The following is a 15317-nucleotide window of genomic DNA, read 5'->3' on the forward strand; positions in this document are numbered from 1 at the left end:
ACACCCCTGCTTTTTAGGTGAATGACTCCCTTGGTCTCTAGCAATTGAAGCACCTCCCAGCTCCAATGTGGGAGATGAGATAGTGTCTCTCCTGGGGCACCGGTGGCCTTCAGCCTGCTGAATTATTGATAGAGCATTCAGCGCTGTGCTTGAAGAATAAGTGGACACAAAATCAATGGAGTGTTGCCCTGATGACCTGTTTTGTTGAATTTTAGAAATAGTTGTTTGGTGGGAATAAAAAAATATATATATGTAGGATTTGTCCCAGAGGATCCTGGGAAGCTCCATTCATCCTCACTGATGATCAATAGAGCTGTAAGCTAGAAGTGACTTATGAAAGAATAAAGACAGTCTTTCAAGTGGGAGTAAGTGTGTTATCACCGGTGTTACTGCAGTGTATTTTATTTCTGTCAAATTGTTAAATGAAAAATACTAATAGTGATATTAGAAAACAGAGAAACGCCCTTCTGATGGGGAATCTGGCTTGCAGAGTTAAAATGCTGAATTTGGAATATGTGTCCTCACTGATTACAGCTCTAAATATTTTTCAAGCCTTGGCTCAGGTTTCAAGTTTAATAGCATGAGTCATTTGTATTCTTAGACCTTTACTTATTGTCATTGCACCGTCTGGCAAAACTCAGATTGATGGTTGTTACCCAAGAGAGACCCAAGAGTGGAGGAGCAAATGGGGCTGCAGTCCTGAACTAGAGGCACTGGCAGAGCCTGGGGTAATAGTGAGCCTGCAGATTAATAGGTATACTTCCACTGGAGCTCGTTTTTATGTGGCTTTGTTCCATTTGGTCATATTTTGTTTCTTCAGGCATGTCCCAGGTCTGCTAGCCCAAGTCTGGCTCAAAAGACCAATACCAAATGCAAAGGGAATTGAGATGCTGCTATTTGGGCAGCAAAGTGAGCTTATCCCCACCTGATGAAGAATGCATCCGTGTTGTCCTGCTTTGGTTATACTGACTGGGAAGCTGGTGTGCTTGGGTGGCTTTGGTGGGTGTCAGCAAAGTCACTTGGGACCAGCGCTCTGCAGCCTGGCAAATGGGAAGGATCTGAATTACTTGGCTCCAGCTGGAGCTGTGCTCAGAGTGGTTTTCTCATAGATAACAAGCCCTGATTGACGAAAGAAGTAACACAGATAGAAATGTGGGAGATCATGGGGCTGGTGGGTAGGGGGATTTGGTGGGGTGGGAGTGCAGCACTGATGTGATGCGTGGTGGCCACAGTGTCCTGTCATAAGGCTTGGCACTATGGGGCTGGAGCCTGGGGCAGACGTCTCCTGCCACTCTGGTGTGAAAGGAGTCTTGGCAAACAACCCCATGGAGAGAGCTCCAGTGATCAACTTAAACCTATGAATGCGCATGCCTGCAGGATCTGGATTACTGTTGGCTGGCCTGGAGTAAAAGCCTGGTCAAGTTTACTTTTTCCTAAGAATTGCTTTGTCACTGGTGCTTCCTGACAAATTCTCCCTTGTCACTAAGGTCCTTCCATCCATGTGAGCACAGGTAGAACAGTCGGTACCAGAACAACAGGATGATGCTGTTCCCTAAAGCGTGACAGGAGAAGGATATTTTAGATGATACCTGCTGGGTTGTAGGTGTTAATTGGGCAGGGGGATGTGCCTGCAGTGTCCTCCCTGGGGCCACGAAACTGTCCTGCTGAGCTTCGGATTTGCTTCAGAGAAGACAGCATGGATGTGTACTCTGAGCTATGGGCTCTGAATAATCATTCACATAAAGATCTTGGGAATTAAGGTGAAGACATATGTTATCTACTTTGGGGTGGTCATGGTCCTGAGTGCTAGAAGGATGGGACCTGTTGATGAGGAAAAGCAAATCCCCAAGATGAGGAGAAATTAGAAATGGATGCAAAAAAGTGGGAAATATTGTATTTCTTTTTTTTTTTTAGAAATGCAGAGGATGGGTGAGTAGAAGACAGATTTTTGGCATGCTGAGCTCCAAGGAGGCTTCCAGAATCTGGGAGGGAGACAGAATACATGGCCCACATAAAGTGAGCGTGAAGCACTGGTGAAAGCTAGTAAGGGAGCTGCAGACTGACATCAGCCAAGGACTTGAAGTTGAGCCAAAACTCTCTGGAAAGGGAGAAGGTGGTGAGCAGCAGAGACCGATGCAGAGGCAGCAAGCCTGAGGAAGGCAGGCTGAGCAGCAGCACTTGTATATGGCCATGGAGAGGCCAGAAGTCCCTAGGGACAGAGATGCTAGCAAGGGTCTGATCTTCTTGAGAGGGTTAGGTCTACAGGGAGGGTTGGTAGGACAAGCAGACGCAGGTCTGCAGTGGTTCTCCAGAGGCACCCTGTTGAGTACCAGTGGCCCAGTGCTATCAGGCAATCATGCATCCAGAGGGAGTACAGTCATTGAAGGCAAAACCACGATGTGCAGCAAGGCAGCTTGGAGCAGCGGAGCAAGTGGGCAGGGAAGTGATGGAAGGATCACCTCTGGGAGAGCGTTCAGAGGAGAGAAACTACAATTGATGTGACATGGAGATTGCCAGGGAACATGAGACCTGACAAAGCCACTCACGGTGAACACAGAAGGAAAGAGCAGAAGACTGATGTGAAGATAGTGCCACGCTATGAAAGCAGGCAGGTGGATAGGAACGTGTGGCTTGAAACAGCTGCCTGGCTGCATTCAGGGCATCTCAAGCTTGGGAAGATGGTATTGCTTTAAAGCAGAGTTTCTTTTCTTGTCAAACAGAGCTGAGCTTTTCCTCTGCTGACTCACTGAAGAAAGGATGGCAATAATGAGGGACACTTCCAAATAATATTATCTCTTTCTTCTCCTGGCCAGAAGCAAGGTTTGGAATGGTTTCCAGTAACTCCAGCCCTAATTCCCACAGCACAGGCTGACCTTGACCAGCAGGGCTCGAGCTAATGTGTGCACAGCTCTCCTCAGTCTGAAGCTGAGTGTGCACAGGGAAGCATCTGACACATGCAACAGCTCATAAACATCGGACATAGAGCCTTTCTTATCCAGAAGTCACAGCTGGTTTCCTCTGTCATGTCCTTGGCTTCCTTTGTCATGTCCTCAGAGAGCTTAGGGCTGATATTTCAAGAAATTCCTTCCCAGAAAGACATAAGACTCTGGATCCAATTACATCTTCGGTTGTATAAAACCTTGTAGTCTTGAACATCTTGCCACTCTGCTGGGCCTATCAGCACTTCTAATACCAGCAGTCCCTGCCAGCTTGCCCTGCAGTAGATTTCTGCAATGCTACAGCAAGAGGCTTTGGTTGGGATGGGGCACAGCAGCATCTCTGTTAATGTTATGAGTCCAACTTAACATCCTCTGAGCCTCTAGCTTAAAAACTTATTTCCACCAACAGTCACACTAATAGAGTTGTAGCTAGACAGTGGGTACTTGCCTGCTCTCTGCATTAGCGTGGCGTGTAACTGCTGGATTAGCATTGCTCCCTGTCTGAGTTCCTCCTTCTCTATCCCATCCCTTTCTGGCAGGGGTTCGGGAACAACAATTCTGGCTGGACTGCCAAGAGAAGCCCTGGTTCTGGGAAATAAATAGAAATGAAAAACAAAAATAGGTTTTGTTCTGTCTCTGTTGGGTGCTTTTTGGTTCTCAGGCTTAGGGAAGTGGTCTGAGTCCCAAGGTAGGAGAGTGTTTTAATTGCAAGTGTAGGAAGCCTCAGCAGCAGTTTTATGTGAATCAAAACAGACAGGGTAAGTGTGGCAAGGATCTCCACTGCCCTCTGAGAGGCTTTAGCTGCAGACAGCTTTGTTTTAGCTGACGAGTGAGGAAGCATGGGACAAAGCATGCATCTTATCTAGCTGCCTAGCCTTAAGAAAAAAAAAAACCTGCTCTGTTAGTATGAGATGTCCTGGCTATCGCAGTACATATTGAGATGCTGATGGTATCCCTCTTCCACCCTGGTGTAGGCTGTCCAGGCAGTTCTGGGAGGTGATGGGTACAGCTTTCTGTGGGGAGCAAAGTTGAGCTCAGCCAGGCGCTTGAAACATCACTGTCTCTGAAAAGTTAACTTGGTTCCTGGGTGGCTCTGGGGTTTCAGCTGTCATCATCCCCTTGAATGACAGTGCAGGGCATGATTGTCCCATGTTTCCTCTGTCCTGAACATGAGTGCCCACTGTGTGAAGGGACTGTGCCTGGAGCATGCCCTGCTGCAAGCCTGTGCTTTACACAGGGGTTGGTGGACAGCTCTGGGTCATGTGTGGGTTTGGTCCCTTTTTGGGCCAACTCCTCAGTGCAGAAAGCAGCTGCTTTTGTACAGAGAGACCCTGGCTTGTTTGTGGCTCTGGTACTTGCTATTTCTCATGGGCATTTCCATTTTTAACAAGGCCTTCAAAGTTGTGGGAGTGTGCACAGCTCCTGAGTGCCTGTAACCAAGTGATGCTTTGGCAACATTTCCAGGCTAAGTCTATATGTGAAAAATGCCCTTTGGGTTTACTTGTCATCTTTGGGAGTAAGCTGTGCTGGATACGTCTTATGAAAGGGAGCCCCTTGCCTTAATTCTCACTGTGGCCCTGCTGTACCCATTAAGCACGTGACAAGAATGAAGACCTTGTGGCTGCCCTGCTGTGCCTTTCAGCACCAGTTTTTATCCTTCCCACTGTGATGGGAGAGATCTCTGCAGCACATGGCGATGCCTTCTGGCCCAACAGTGGGTTTTGGCAAAAAAGTACTTCATGCTTCTCCTTGGAGAGAAGGGAAGCAGAGGGTCATAGGGGGCACATTACAGAAGTCATGGGAGGAAAGGCTGGAAGGAGCTGCAGCTCCCAGTCATCCCTGCAAAACCCCAAGGCTTTGGGACATTGACGGAATCTGAGGAGAGAGTTTAAGTTTCAGGTTTTTGGGCAGGTGCAGGACAACTGTAAGCATGGAAATCCCTGTGCACCTCTCTGGAGAGCTGGCTGGCATGGCAGGGCAGGCAGCAAGTGAGAAGGGAGGGCATCCCCTCTGTGTCAAGAGTGCTTTTGCCGTGCGTGTTAGCGAAAATGGGTTCACACATCTGTACCCCTTCTACCTGCTGTGCCATGCTAGCTGCCGGTGGCACTCAGCACATCCAGCCAGTGATGAGAGTTAATTTGTGCAAAAGCCCCTGTGGGGGTCTCGATTAGAATGAGTAACATCCATGATGTTGGGGCAGGTCGTGGGTAAGTTCTGCCCTGAAGCCTGCTGCTCCTGTATTATTCATGAACCTTCATGAATTAGCAATGGGCCAGGAAGGCTGCTGTCTATTACTTACAGAGCTGCCCTTAAGTGCAAGGACAGCGGCTCTCCCCAGCAGCCTCATTTCATAAGGATATTTGCAATGGAGCAGAATTTGTCTCCCCTTGCTTCTGCGCTCCCCCAGCTCCCTGCCAGGTCCCAGGGTACAACTCCAGTTAACCTGATCTGCTGTTAGCCGAGACCATGGCTCTTATTCATGTGCCATCCTATGTCCTGCTGACAGTAGTGACCTTGGGGGAATCCCGAGGAGAACATGGATTTGTGGCAATGCTGAAGAGGATGCAAAGCCTGTGCGAGGCACTGGCAGTACCTGTTGTAGAGTGCAGGGAATGCCTGGTCATTTGAATCCCACCAAATCACTGTGCTAATCTGCTCTGGTCTGTTATTTAAGGCTTTGGAGTTTGAGTCGCTTGTCTCAGCCTTGTACCTGTCTTAGAAAGGTTTAGGTGTTTTGATGGAAAAGGAATAAACTAATGAAAAGCCATGGAGTGAAGTTTAACTCAGTGTTTGTTCTTCAAATCAAACAAACAAAAAAACCCCCAAACAAAACAGCATGTTGTTCTATGAGAAGATTCAAAGGGGCATCATTAGGGCTCAGGTTTAACACCCCTGGGTGGGTGGTACCAGAAGATCCCTTTTCCTCCTCCTCCTTTTGCAGTACTGTATGGATGAAACAGCAGCTGTACATGTTTGGAAGGTTGTTTCCAAATCCTGTTAGACAGTGGAATTAATTTTATAAAGCAAGCATGAATTTTGCAGTAACACATGGAGCAGACCAGAAAAACAGCTTCCCCCTGTATGACAGGGAAATCTAGTTGTCACATGAAGCAACAGTTTGACCTTTGGAGATACCTTTCTGCTTTGGGGTGACTGGAGTTCACCTTTTGCACTCTTGTGCTCCCTTCTTTCTTTTGGTTCACAGTTATGTAGGGAGATATTTTGTTTGTTCAGACTGTATCTCCTGTTTTGCTTAAGTTACCATTGCAACCCACGTTGGTAGTTTGGTCTGTCCTGGCTGAGCACTGGGCTCTCCTCCCTGCTGGGACCTGTCCTCCTTGCATCTCCACAGGGAGCTGCAGGACTTTAAGAATGTAAATGAAATTGTTAATAGGTTGGAAAATCAATTATAATAAACATTCCTGGTATATAAACTATGTGTAAGTGTGTTTTAAATGAAGTACATTAAAGCCAGTGCTTTCTTCCTTTTCTCCTGGCCAGGTCAGCAGGGTCTCAGTTCAGTGCTATTTGATTTGATTAAAATGCATGATACCCTGCCCATTAGCTCGTGTCCTGGGTGACCAGGAGGCTGTGTTTGTACAAGGTACTCAGAAGAATATCTGCCAGCTTCACTTGAGCACTTGTGGGGACTGGGGGTATGCTTTACCCAGCAGCATCTTGGATCCCCACTGAAGTGGGATTGAAGATATGAATCAGTACTTTAGGGCACTGGGGAGCTGCCTGCGCCTTTGCTGAGGGATGAATGTTTTGGCTGTCTGGACAGCACTGCTGTGGAACTGAGCTGCAGATGTGCAGATCTTGTGGTGAAAGACATTGCATGTATCTGTACTGCCCTGGGAGATGTAAAACCTTGTGTGCGTGCATGAAGGAGACTGTGTGAACGTGTGGATGTGTAACTTTGGTCTCTCTGGAGTTGGGAGAGGCATGAACAACGTTTGCCAGAAGACCTCAGGCAAATAATGTGGAGGAGGTTCTCCCCTAGCTCAAAAGAGCCCCTTGCACCTGCATGGTGGCTGTTCTCCTGGGGGAGCCGGGAGCCAGATGATGACCCTGCTCATCCTTCCCCACCCCACTGTCCTTTCTCATGTTCTCTCTGCCCATAGGAGACTAGAGAGGAATCTGTTCAACTGCAGCTGTGACATCCGCTGGATCCAACTCTGGCAGGAGAAGGGTGAGGCGAACCTGCAATACCAGGAGCTCTACTGCATGAACATAGATGCTGCCATCATCCCTTTGCAGGAGATGAACATCACCCAGTGCGGTAAGACGCAGCCTGTGCCAGGCTCCTGGGGCTGGGTGCAGGGGAGGCCAGCGGGGTGCCAGGAGTGACAGGGATAGGACCCCTGCCCTGTCCAGCACCTCTGGTTCAGCCACTTGCTTGGGGAACCTGGTGTTGCTGGATCCCACCATGTGGTCAAGGACAAAACAATTGAAGCTAATTGGGGCAATTTGTGGATTAAGAATAGAGTACCTGTGTAACGGTGGGGCTGGTGTTGCTCTATGAGTGAAGGTATCAGGTGATTTGGGACACTTCCTTCACTGTAATGCTGTTCCTTGACAAAGTCTGTGTGATGAGTCTACGTGATGTCTTGAAAAAGGGTATGTTTCATGTTGGTCTTCCTCTGTTTAACATCCTAGAAACAGTATATTGTTAAAAGACACTGCTACCTTATCTTTCATAGTTAATCTTAGGAAATACACATCTATATTAATTTTCATTATATTCTTTGACTGAAAGCCTATGTGTGGAGGGAAGAGGCAGCAGTGATTTTATATCTCTTTCTGCTTCCTGCTGATGTTTAAGAGCCCAGTGGCCCCAGGAGTAACATGAGGCATGTTCAATAGTTATCCCTTTTTCCTTCACCTTGTTCACATATCAGCTGCCTGTTTGGTGTCAGTTTTTGCTCTGCTGTTGCCATTGCTAGAAAGCATCCCTTGCAGAGTAAGGGGAAGGAGGTGTACCTTCAACAGAACAATTAAGCTGTCTATACATAAGGAGCTGTCAAAATCACAGGCTGAAAAAAGGAGGAAAACCAGAGGTTTTCTTCTTGTGATGATCGTTCTCTGTTCTAGGGATTTGGGTGTGTTTCTTATAGCAGTAGTAGACAAGCAAGCATGCATACTTGGATTTGCATGATTTATTTTTTTTTTCAAGTTCACAGTGTCCCTTTATTTAGCCCTGGAATTTGGCCAAAGTGTGCCTGCATGTGGATGAAATAAAAAGATTTGAGAGACTGCGGTAATTTTCTTTCCACATGGGAAGAGTAATCTGCAAGGATTAGGGGGTGAAAAAACAATCCTTAGGGATCAGGGACAGGAGAAGGTGATTCCATCAATGGTGGTATTAGACTTGAGGTGACAGCAGGGTGCCGATTTGGGAATATAAATGTGCTGGAGTGCAGGATGAACACCTCCTCTGACCTCGCAATCTCCTGGAAGGGAAGGGAGCCACGCTGATTTGCTTTCCTCCAGAGGAGAGTCTTTCTGTTCAGTATTAAGATCACTCAAGGGATGTTGTAACAACACCTAAGTTGTCTTTGCCCTTCGTTGTTGAGGGCTGGCATGGCTAAGTATGATCATGTTTGATATCACCTTGGCCTGGGGAGACCATGTGTGTCCTTCCCATCTACCTCTCTGATGATTCCTGCCATCTATGCAACTTTGCGAGGCCTTAACCACTTGTCTCCTTTCTTCTGGCATCCCCCCAGATCAGTGCAATGTTGCTTCCCTCCTGGTGTCACTCCCTGATGGTAATGAAAGGGTGTGTATTCTGCATCCATGGCTTTGGGTTGGCGTGATGGATGCTGCTGCCCTACGATGGGAGGGGACCACTGGTCAGTTCTGCCTTGCTCTTCCTACCCAGTTTACCTCTACAATGAGCCTAGAAAGCGTTCTCCATGCAAGAAGGCTCTTTGCCCTTCTTGCAACCAGCACTGTTTTGTTTCATGTTGCAAGGATATTTGCTGCCTGTGGCAGCAAGAAAGGAAGCAGTGTAAATCAGAGCCACCATAAATCAGTGAATCTCTCTGCCACCACCAAGGAAAACAAGGGCACCTTTTGTTGGGAGAGCTGCAGTTAATATGAGGACACATCCTTGGTCATCTTCTCTTGATTGTTATATATTAGAGGGAGACTCTCCTCACCTGGAGTACTAGTCACTCTGTCCCTTGTCCATAGAGATGGGAACGCTTTGGATCCTCTCCCAGCACACACAGCATTTCCATCCTGGGTGACTGCCCTCAAGAGCAGCTTCTGTGGGAGTAGAAGGGAAGGGGAACGGGTGGGTTGTGTGAAGGGAAGGGCAGCCAGAACTGGACACAATTTGGGATTTGAATGCGATGGGAGAGTCTGTTCAGCTGCAGTGTCCATACTTTCCCTTGTCTCCATGCCGCATCCTTCCCTCAATAGAGCAAGGCTATGCCGTTGCCTCCTGCTTCTTGCTGGAAGCTGATTTTGGGAAACAGCTTGGCAGGATCTGGATCCACATGTGTGCACCCTTCAGCTGGCTGTAGCAAATGCTGCTCCACATCTGAGTGTCTTGGTGTCTGGCTCTCCTAGACCTCCCTGAGATCAGCGTGAGCCACGTGAACCTGACGGTGCGGGAAGGGGAGAATGCTGTCATCACCTGCAATGGCTCAGGCTCGCCACTGCCCGACGTCGACTGGACGGTGGCTGATCTCCACTCCATCAACACGCACCAGGTAGGGCCCGTGGGACCTCAGTGCTGCCTGTGCTCGATGTGGCAAGGGCAAGGCAGCTGCCACAGGTTCCCCAGGTCTGTACGTGCAAGGCGGTGGGTCAGGTGGAGACTGCTATGAGAAATGTGAAAGGGCTGTATCCAAAGGAAAATTGAGGCTATACCATATCCATGTGAGAAGCGAACCTGGGAACTACCTGAAGGCAACAAAACCTTTCCTCTGTATGGCTGGAAAGTAAAGATGAGACAGCTTCATATCTCAGTACTCCCTAATTGAATTAATTCATGTCTCCTCTACTGAAACTATGTGTTTACAGAGGTGTCTGCAATAGCTGTAGGTGAAATAGACAACTAAGCAAGCTTTTCTAGAGGCAACCTATGTTTATCAGTGCTACAGTGCTGCAGCTCTCCCCTTCCCCTTATAGGAAACACTCCCCCACACTCTGACCTTAGTTGTCCTTGGATTTTGGAGACCTTCTCACATCTTATGTGGAAACTGAGATCCTATACTTCTGGGGGCAGAAGTGGGGAGGAGAGAAGTCAACAGACACTAATTTCTGTCTGTTTTTCTCTCTGGGATTTTTAGACCAACCTCAACTGGACCAATGTTCATGCCATCAATTTGACCTTGGTGAATGTCACCAGTGAGGACAACGGTTTCCTGCTTACCTGCATTGCCGAGAACGTGGTGGGGATGAGCAATGCCAGTGTGCTGCTCACAGTCTACTGTAAGTAGCAGTGGAGAGACCCTGACCATATAGAGGCTGGAGGGCTGCCCTGGGAGCTATGTGAATGCATGGCCACTTGCTCTCTGTGACATACTGGTTTTGTGGGTGAAGATTAGGAGCTAAGCATGGTGAGGAGGAGTTGGATCCTTGCACAGCTGTCTCTTAAGTGTCTGTATTTTCACTTTCCTGCTACTTTCATTAATGCAGAAATGAGCAGTAGAGCAGGGGAGGAGGAGCAGTGCCACACTGGTGGTGGATATCTCTCCACCCATCTCTTGGAAGATCCAGCAGAGTAAGAAAAAAGGGGTAGAGGGGCTAAAACTGTTTACAGTCAGAGTTGCTCACCCTATTGCCTTGTGAGAGGTTAAATGTCACCCTTGATAAAGCTGGTGTAAATCTTGCTGCTGGTTTCAAGGCTGCTAGCACTTCCTCCTAGATCTGCTCCTACAAAGTTAAACTGCAAACACCATGTAAACATGTCAAATTTCAACTGTTCGCATTTAGCTGCAAGTAGCTAAACTTTCTCTGTGTTTCTAATATAACTTAACACAAACCTGACCTTAAGAGGAAGTTTACACAGCTTTGTTCTTTCAAGCAGCTGAGATTTACTATATGTTGCTGTGTCTGTAATATTTGCCCTTACTCTGTAGTTTGAAAAATCTGCCCCCACCCCCAACCCTGCCAGGTAGAGCAGAGACCCGTGTGGGATTCTGGCTACCGGTGGTGAACCCACGCATGTTGCATGTCCAGTGCAGTGCAGGAGTCACTGTAAAGACAGGGGGTTACAGGGGACTGGAAAGAGGAGAGCAGATGCTTTACTGCTTTCATCTTCCTCCCAATAAGTGCTATTGATGGATTGGAGAATGGAGGTAATTGAAGTCTGTATCAGCTCAGAGGTGATGGTCAGCAGTAAGGGGTTTTTGCACTGTGTTTTAACATTTTTTTCCTCCACACCTTAAACAGCACTATGCCAATGCCTATTTTCACCTGTGTAATCCTCTAAGCTGCTGACAGTTTCTGCTACCCCTGCTCTTGCTGCCCAGACCCATCACTCAGTCTGTAACTTCATGCTGAAAAGAGCTGGGTTTGTGCATGTGTAGGTGGCTGTCTGTTCTGAATCCTCCTTGCCAGGAAGATGTGAACAAGCCACGTGCGGATCTAGGCTTGCGAGTGAAAGGAGGTGGCTGGGACGCGGCTATGTGGTTCAGGGTAGCTGGGTGCTGGTGGGAGAATTTTGCTCAACTCCAACCAGCTCTGCACCTTATTTTCTTCTACCACCTTCACTGCTTGAAAAATTCACAACCTTTTTTCCAAAAGATGGATCAAAGTTGGTGCGTTGTTTCTATTTCTTGTGGATGCCCCATGGATTGTTTTTGCAGCTGTATGGTACCAGGAAAAGGAGAGTTTTAGGAAAGACTTAAATTTTTTTTGTCATTTACCTTTGCACAAAACTCTGTTATTCTAGTTCAGACCTTGCCAGCCTTGGGGTTTGGGACTTCACATGTAGGCATTGCAAATGGGGTTTTAGAAGTGATGGCAGAGCAATATTTGAATTCTTGTGGTGTCCTGGGGGGAAGACAATGCATATGCAATAAATTGCAGGTGGAGTGTCTGCTTTTCTTTTCCCTCTCCAACTGTACTCACTTTAATTAAAACACCCCTGGAGGGTGCTCGGTGGGTGAGACCTCCTTTGGGATATTCAGGCAGTCAAAACCCCCAAGGACAGGCAGTCGCTGAGGGATGTTTGCTTCCACAGCTATGCAATCCAAAATTGCTCAGTGCGACTGGAGAGCCCCCAAGGGGCACCTTACACATGTGTAATGTAACAGTGCTACGTCGCAGTGTCCTCCTTAAAAGAGACTGGAAGCATCCCCATGATCCCTTGAGGGAAGGAGAGCAGCAGTAGGTGTGTGGACTGGGGAAACTCCAAGCTTAAGTGTTTCTGGGCTGGTGAAAGAACCATCTCTGTGGCTAATTTTACCCCATCACAAGCCCAAGAGAGCTGGCTGTGGTTCAGATCCACCCTCTGGGGAGCGTGGAGTGGTTCTTGTGACTTAGCACTGCTTCTTTGCAGATGTCCATAGGAAGAGTAGAAGGAACAAGGGATTTCGGAGATTGCATTTTTCAATAATCTTAATTTCCATGGTGCACAGAGACGTGACGTGGGAGAAGGTGTGCTGTGAACCTGCCATGTTTCTCTCTGTTAGATCCCCCTCGCATCCTAACCCTGGAGGAGCCGGTGTTACACCTGGAGCACTGCATTGCGTTTGCAGTGCATGGGAACCCAGCTCCCACCCTTCACTGGCTGCACAATGGCCAGGTCCTCCGTGAGACAGAGATCATCCATATGGAGTTTTACCAACAAGGGGAAGTGTCTGAGGGTTGCCTGCTCTTCAACAAACCCACTCACTACAACAATGGCAACTACACGATTGTGGCCACCAACCAGCTGGGCTCAGCCAACCAAACCATCAAAGGACACTTCCTTGAAAAGCCCTTTCCAGGTAGGATATTCAGTTTACCTCATTAGGGTTGCTTGCAATCCAAAGGTCTTACTATGGTGCCACCAGTAATCCTTGCACCTAGACAGGCTTTGACAGCCCAAGTTGGCCTTTGAATAGTGGGTTGGAAGAGGTGACTTCTGGAGGCCTCTTCTGACCAGTGTGATTCTCCTACTCAAGTGTGCTTTGGTGTCGTATGACTTTTTAATGCAGAGACAGAGACTAACTGGTTTAGATATTTTTCTTGTGTAATATATTCTGCAGCATTTTGGGTTGTTTTTTTTAAGATCGTCAGGGATTTCAGTGGGAATAAGATGTAAGTTTGATCAATTATTTTGGATATCCTCTGGGGTGCTCCAAAGAGGTTGCCCAATTTTTTGAGAGAAAACATTCTTCTATGTGATTGTTAGTTATAAGCTAAAGAAAGGAAAGGTCTTTAAAGTGATGCAGCCCTTTCTTTTTTTCTTCTAGTTGCATTTGTGAAATGATTATAGCTGGATGCAGCAGTGTCAGGATTGTTTTCTTTCTAAATGAGACATGTGCAATTCCAGAATGACAGGTCTGCAAAAGATGCAACAGCTCAGTTAGTCACTTTGCATCAGTTTGCTGGGATTCCTTATCTGATTGTTTGGAATTCCCTGTTGTACTCCCTAGTTACGCAGGGCTTAACTGCCCCACCCCCCCCCCCCCCCCCCCCCCAAAAAAAAAAAAAAAAAAAAAAAAAAAAGAAAAAACCAGGCATTTGAGGATGTAAACATCCAGCTCTGGGGAGTGCAGTAGAGACTTTTGTGGTGACATGTCTGCTCTATAGGAAGGTGAAGTGTCTTGGTCTCCAGTCTGTCATTGCAACACCATGCTGGCTATCATGGAGTTAAGATCCACACATGCTGCTGCCTTCAGGAATGATGCCATGAGAAAGTGGCAGCTCTAAATTGGCCTCTGCAGCCCAAGAAAATCCAACAAAATAGGGCATTAGCTAAATATAGAAAAATACCAACAGTACTCTCATTTATTATTTATATCACACCATATATGTACACAGAGTTTTCCCGCAGGTCAAATATCGTAAGTGCAAACCCAGATCTCTGCCTTGAAGATCTGGCAATTGAACAAATGAGCTGATATGGATGGGAGTGGAAAATTTGTATTCTGGCTTCAAGGATGACGCCCTGTTTGCCTATCTGACCTATTTATGTCTCCTTCTGTCCGGGTAGAAGAACAGCTTGTCAAATGTAGGTGGGTGAGGAGAGGCACAGGTTTGAAGTCTCAGCACTGTCAGGTCCCACCTTTGTGACTCAGTTTCCCCATCTGTGAAATGGGGGCAGCTCTTAAGTAGGTGCTGGACCTCCAGAAAAGGGAACAGATCTACTGTTCCAGAGAGCTGATTTTGGAAATGGATCTGAGCCATCTGAGTGATGTGGGAAGGCATGTTGATGTTTGAAGAGCCACTTGTGTCAAAGGCTCTGTGAGAATCCATTTGTGCAAAATATATGTAAAATATTGCCCTTGTGAGTGCATCTTCGCCCACGCCTTGTATGTGTTGTTAGTGTGGGGTACTTACAGACCCTGAAACACCTCTCAGCAGGAACGGACCCATTTCTTTTATTTCTTCTGATCCGAAGTCCGAAGCTATTCCTCACCCTGGCAGACCCTGTCAGCCCAATGCAGAATGTAATTTACTTTCCCTGAAGTTTGTTGCTCTGTCCACTGCCACAACTGACATTACCACTCAATGCAGCTGACTTTTATAATTTCTCGTATGAAGGTAAATTCCTCCAGAAAATGCCACAAATTGAAGGTTCCACAGTGTGGTTCATTCAAGAAACTTATTGCCTGTAGATGTCCACACGTGCAAGGGTTTTGCTGTCTCTACCCAGGATGAGATTATTAGTCTTAATTAACGAAAGCATAGTGCCTGGAAAACTTCCTGTCAGTGCATAAAAGGACCTGTGACCATGTTTTTTAGAAAAACCTGGTCTGCAATCTCTTATTGGTACTGTGCCAGATCGTGCTTCCCAGGTTGAGAGGAGAAAGGTGCTGTCAGAAGCTGGATGGGAGCTGAGAGATATGCCCCATGCCATACCCTGTTTCTCTGCGATGCTGTGGCTCTAGGAGCTGGGGCAGTGGCTCCCAGGACAGACTTGTGTCATGTACTGATAAAAATCTCTTTGCATGTTGTCACTGGCATCTCTACCATAGGTTACCGTCTCCTTATTCAATCCACAAAAGTTAATGTATCTACCTCCCATGCTTCATGACTGTTCAGTTCTTTGGAAAGTTCTCACTGAACTCATGTTGGCTGAAATGTCTTGGCTATGTTTTATGCTTTGAAAATAGGGGTTTAGTGGGAAAAACTTTTTGTGGGTTTCTGTTGAATTTGCTTAGTACAGCAGAGAAAATGGAAAAGGGAAAATGTAGAAGCAGCAAGAGT

The 15317-nt window shown here is 47.1% G+C and overlaps 1 protein-coding gene across 3 annotated transcripts in view; it reads left to right on the plus strand.

The window, feature by feature from the left end:
* Positions 1 to 15317, plus strand: part of NTRK3 (neurotrophic receptor tyrosine kinase 3) — a 218698-nt gene that overhangs the window by 54036 nt on the left and 149345 nt on the right. For all 3 annotated transcript variants that reach the window (XM_075100595.1, XM_075100594.1, XM_075100596.1), the window contains exons 5-8: positions 7064 to 7221; positions 9519 to 9661; positions 10244 to 10385; positions 12593 to 12889. In XM_075100595.1, the coding sequence (XP_074956696.1) occupies positions 7064 to 7221; positions 9519 to 9661; positions 10244 to 10385; positions 12593 to 12889 (740 nt within the window). The remainder of the gene's footprint in view (positions 1 to 7063; positions 7222 to 9518; positions 9662 to 10243; positions 10386 to 12592; positions 12890 to 15317) is intronic.

This window comes from Phalacrocorax aristotelis, chromosome 7 (genome assembly GCF_949628215.1).
Source record: "Phalacrocorax aristotelis chromosome 7, bGulAri2.1, whole genome shotgun sequence".
Lineage (NCBI taxonomy): Eukaryota > Metazoa > Chordata > Aves > Suliformes > Phalacrocoracidae > Phalacrocorax > Phalacrocorax aristotelis.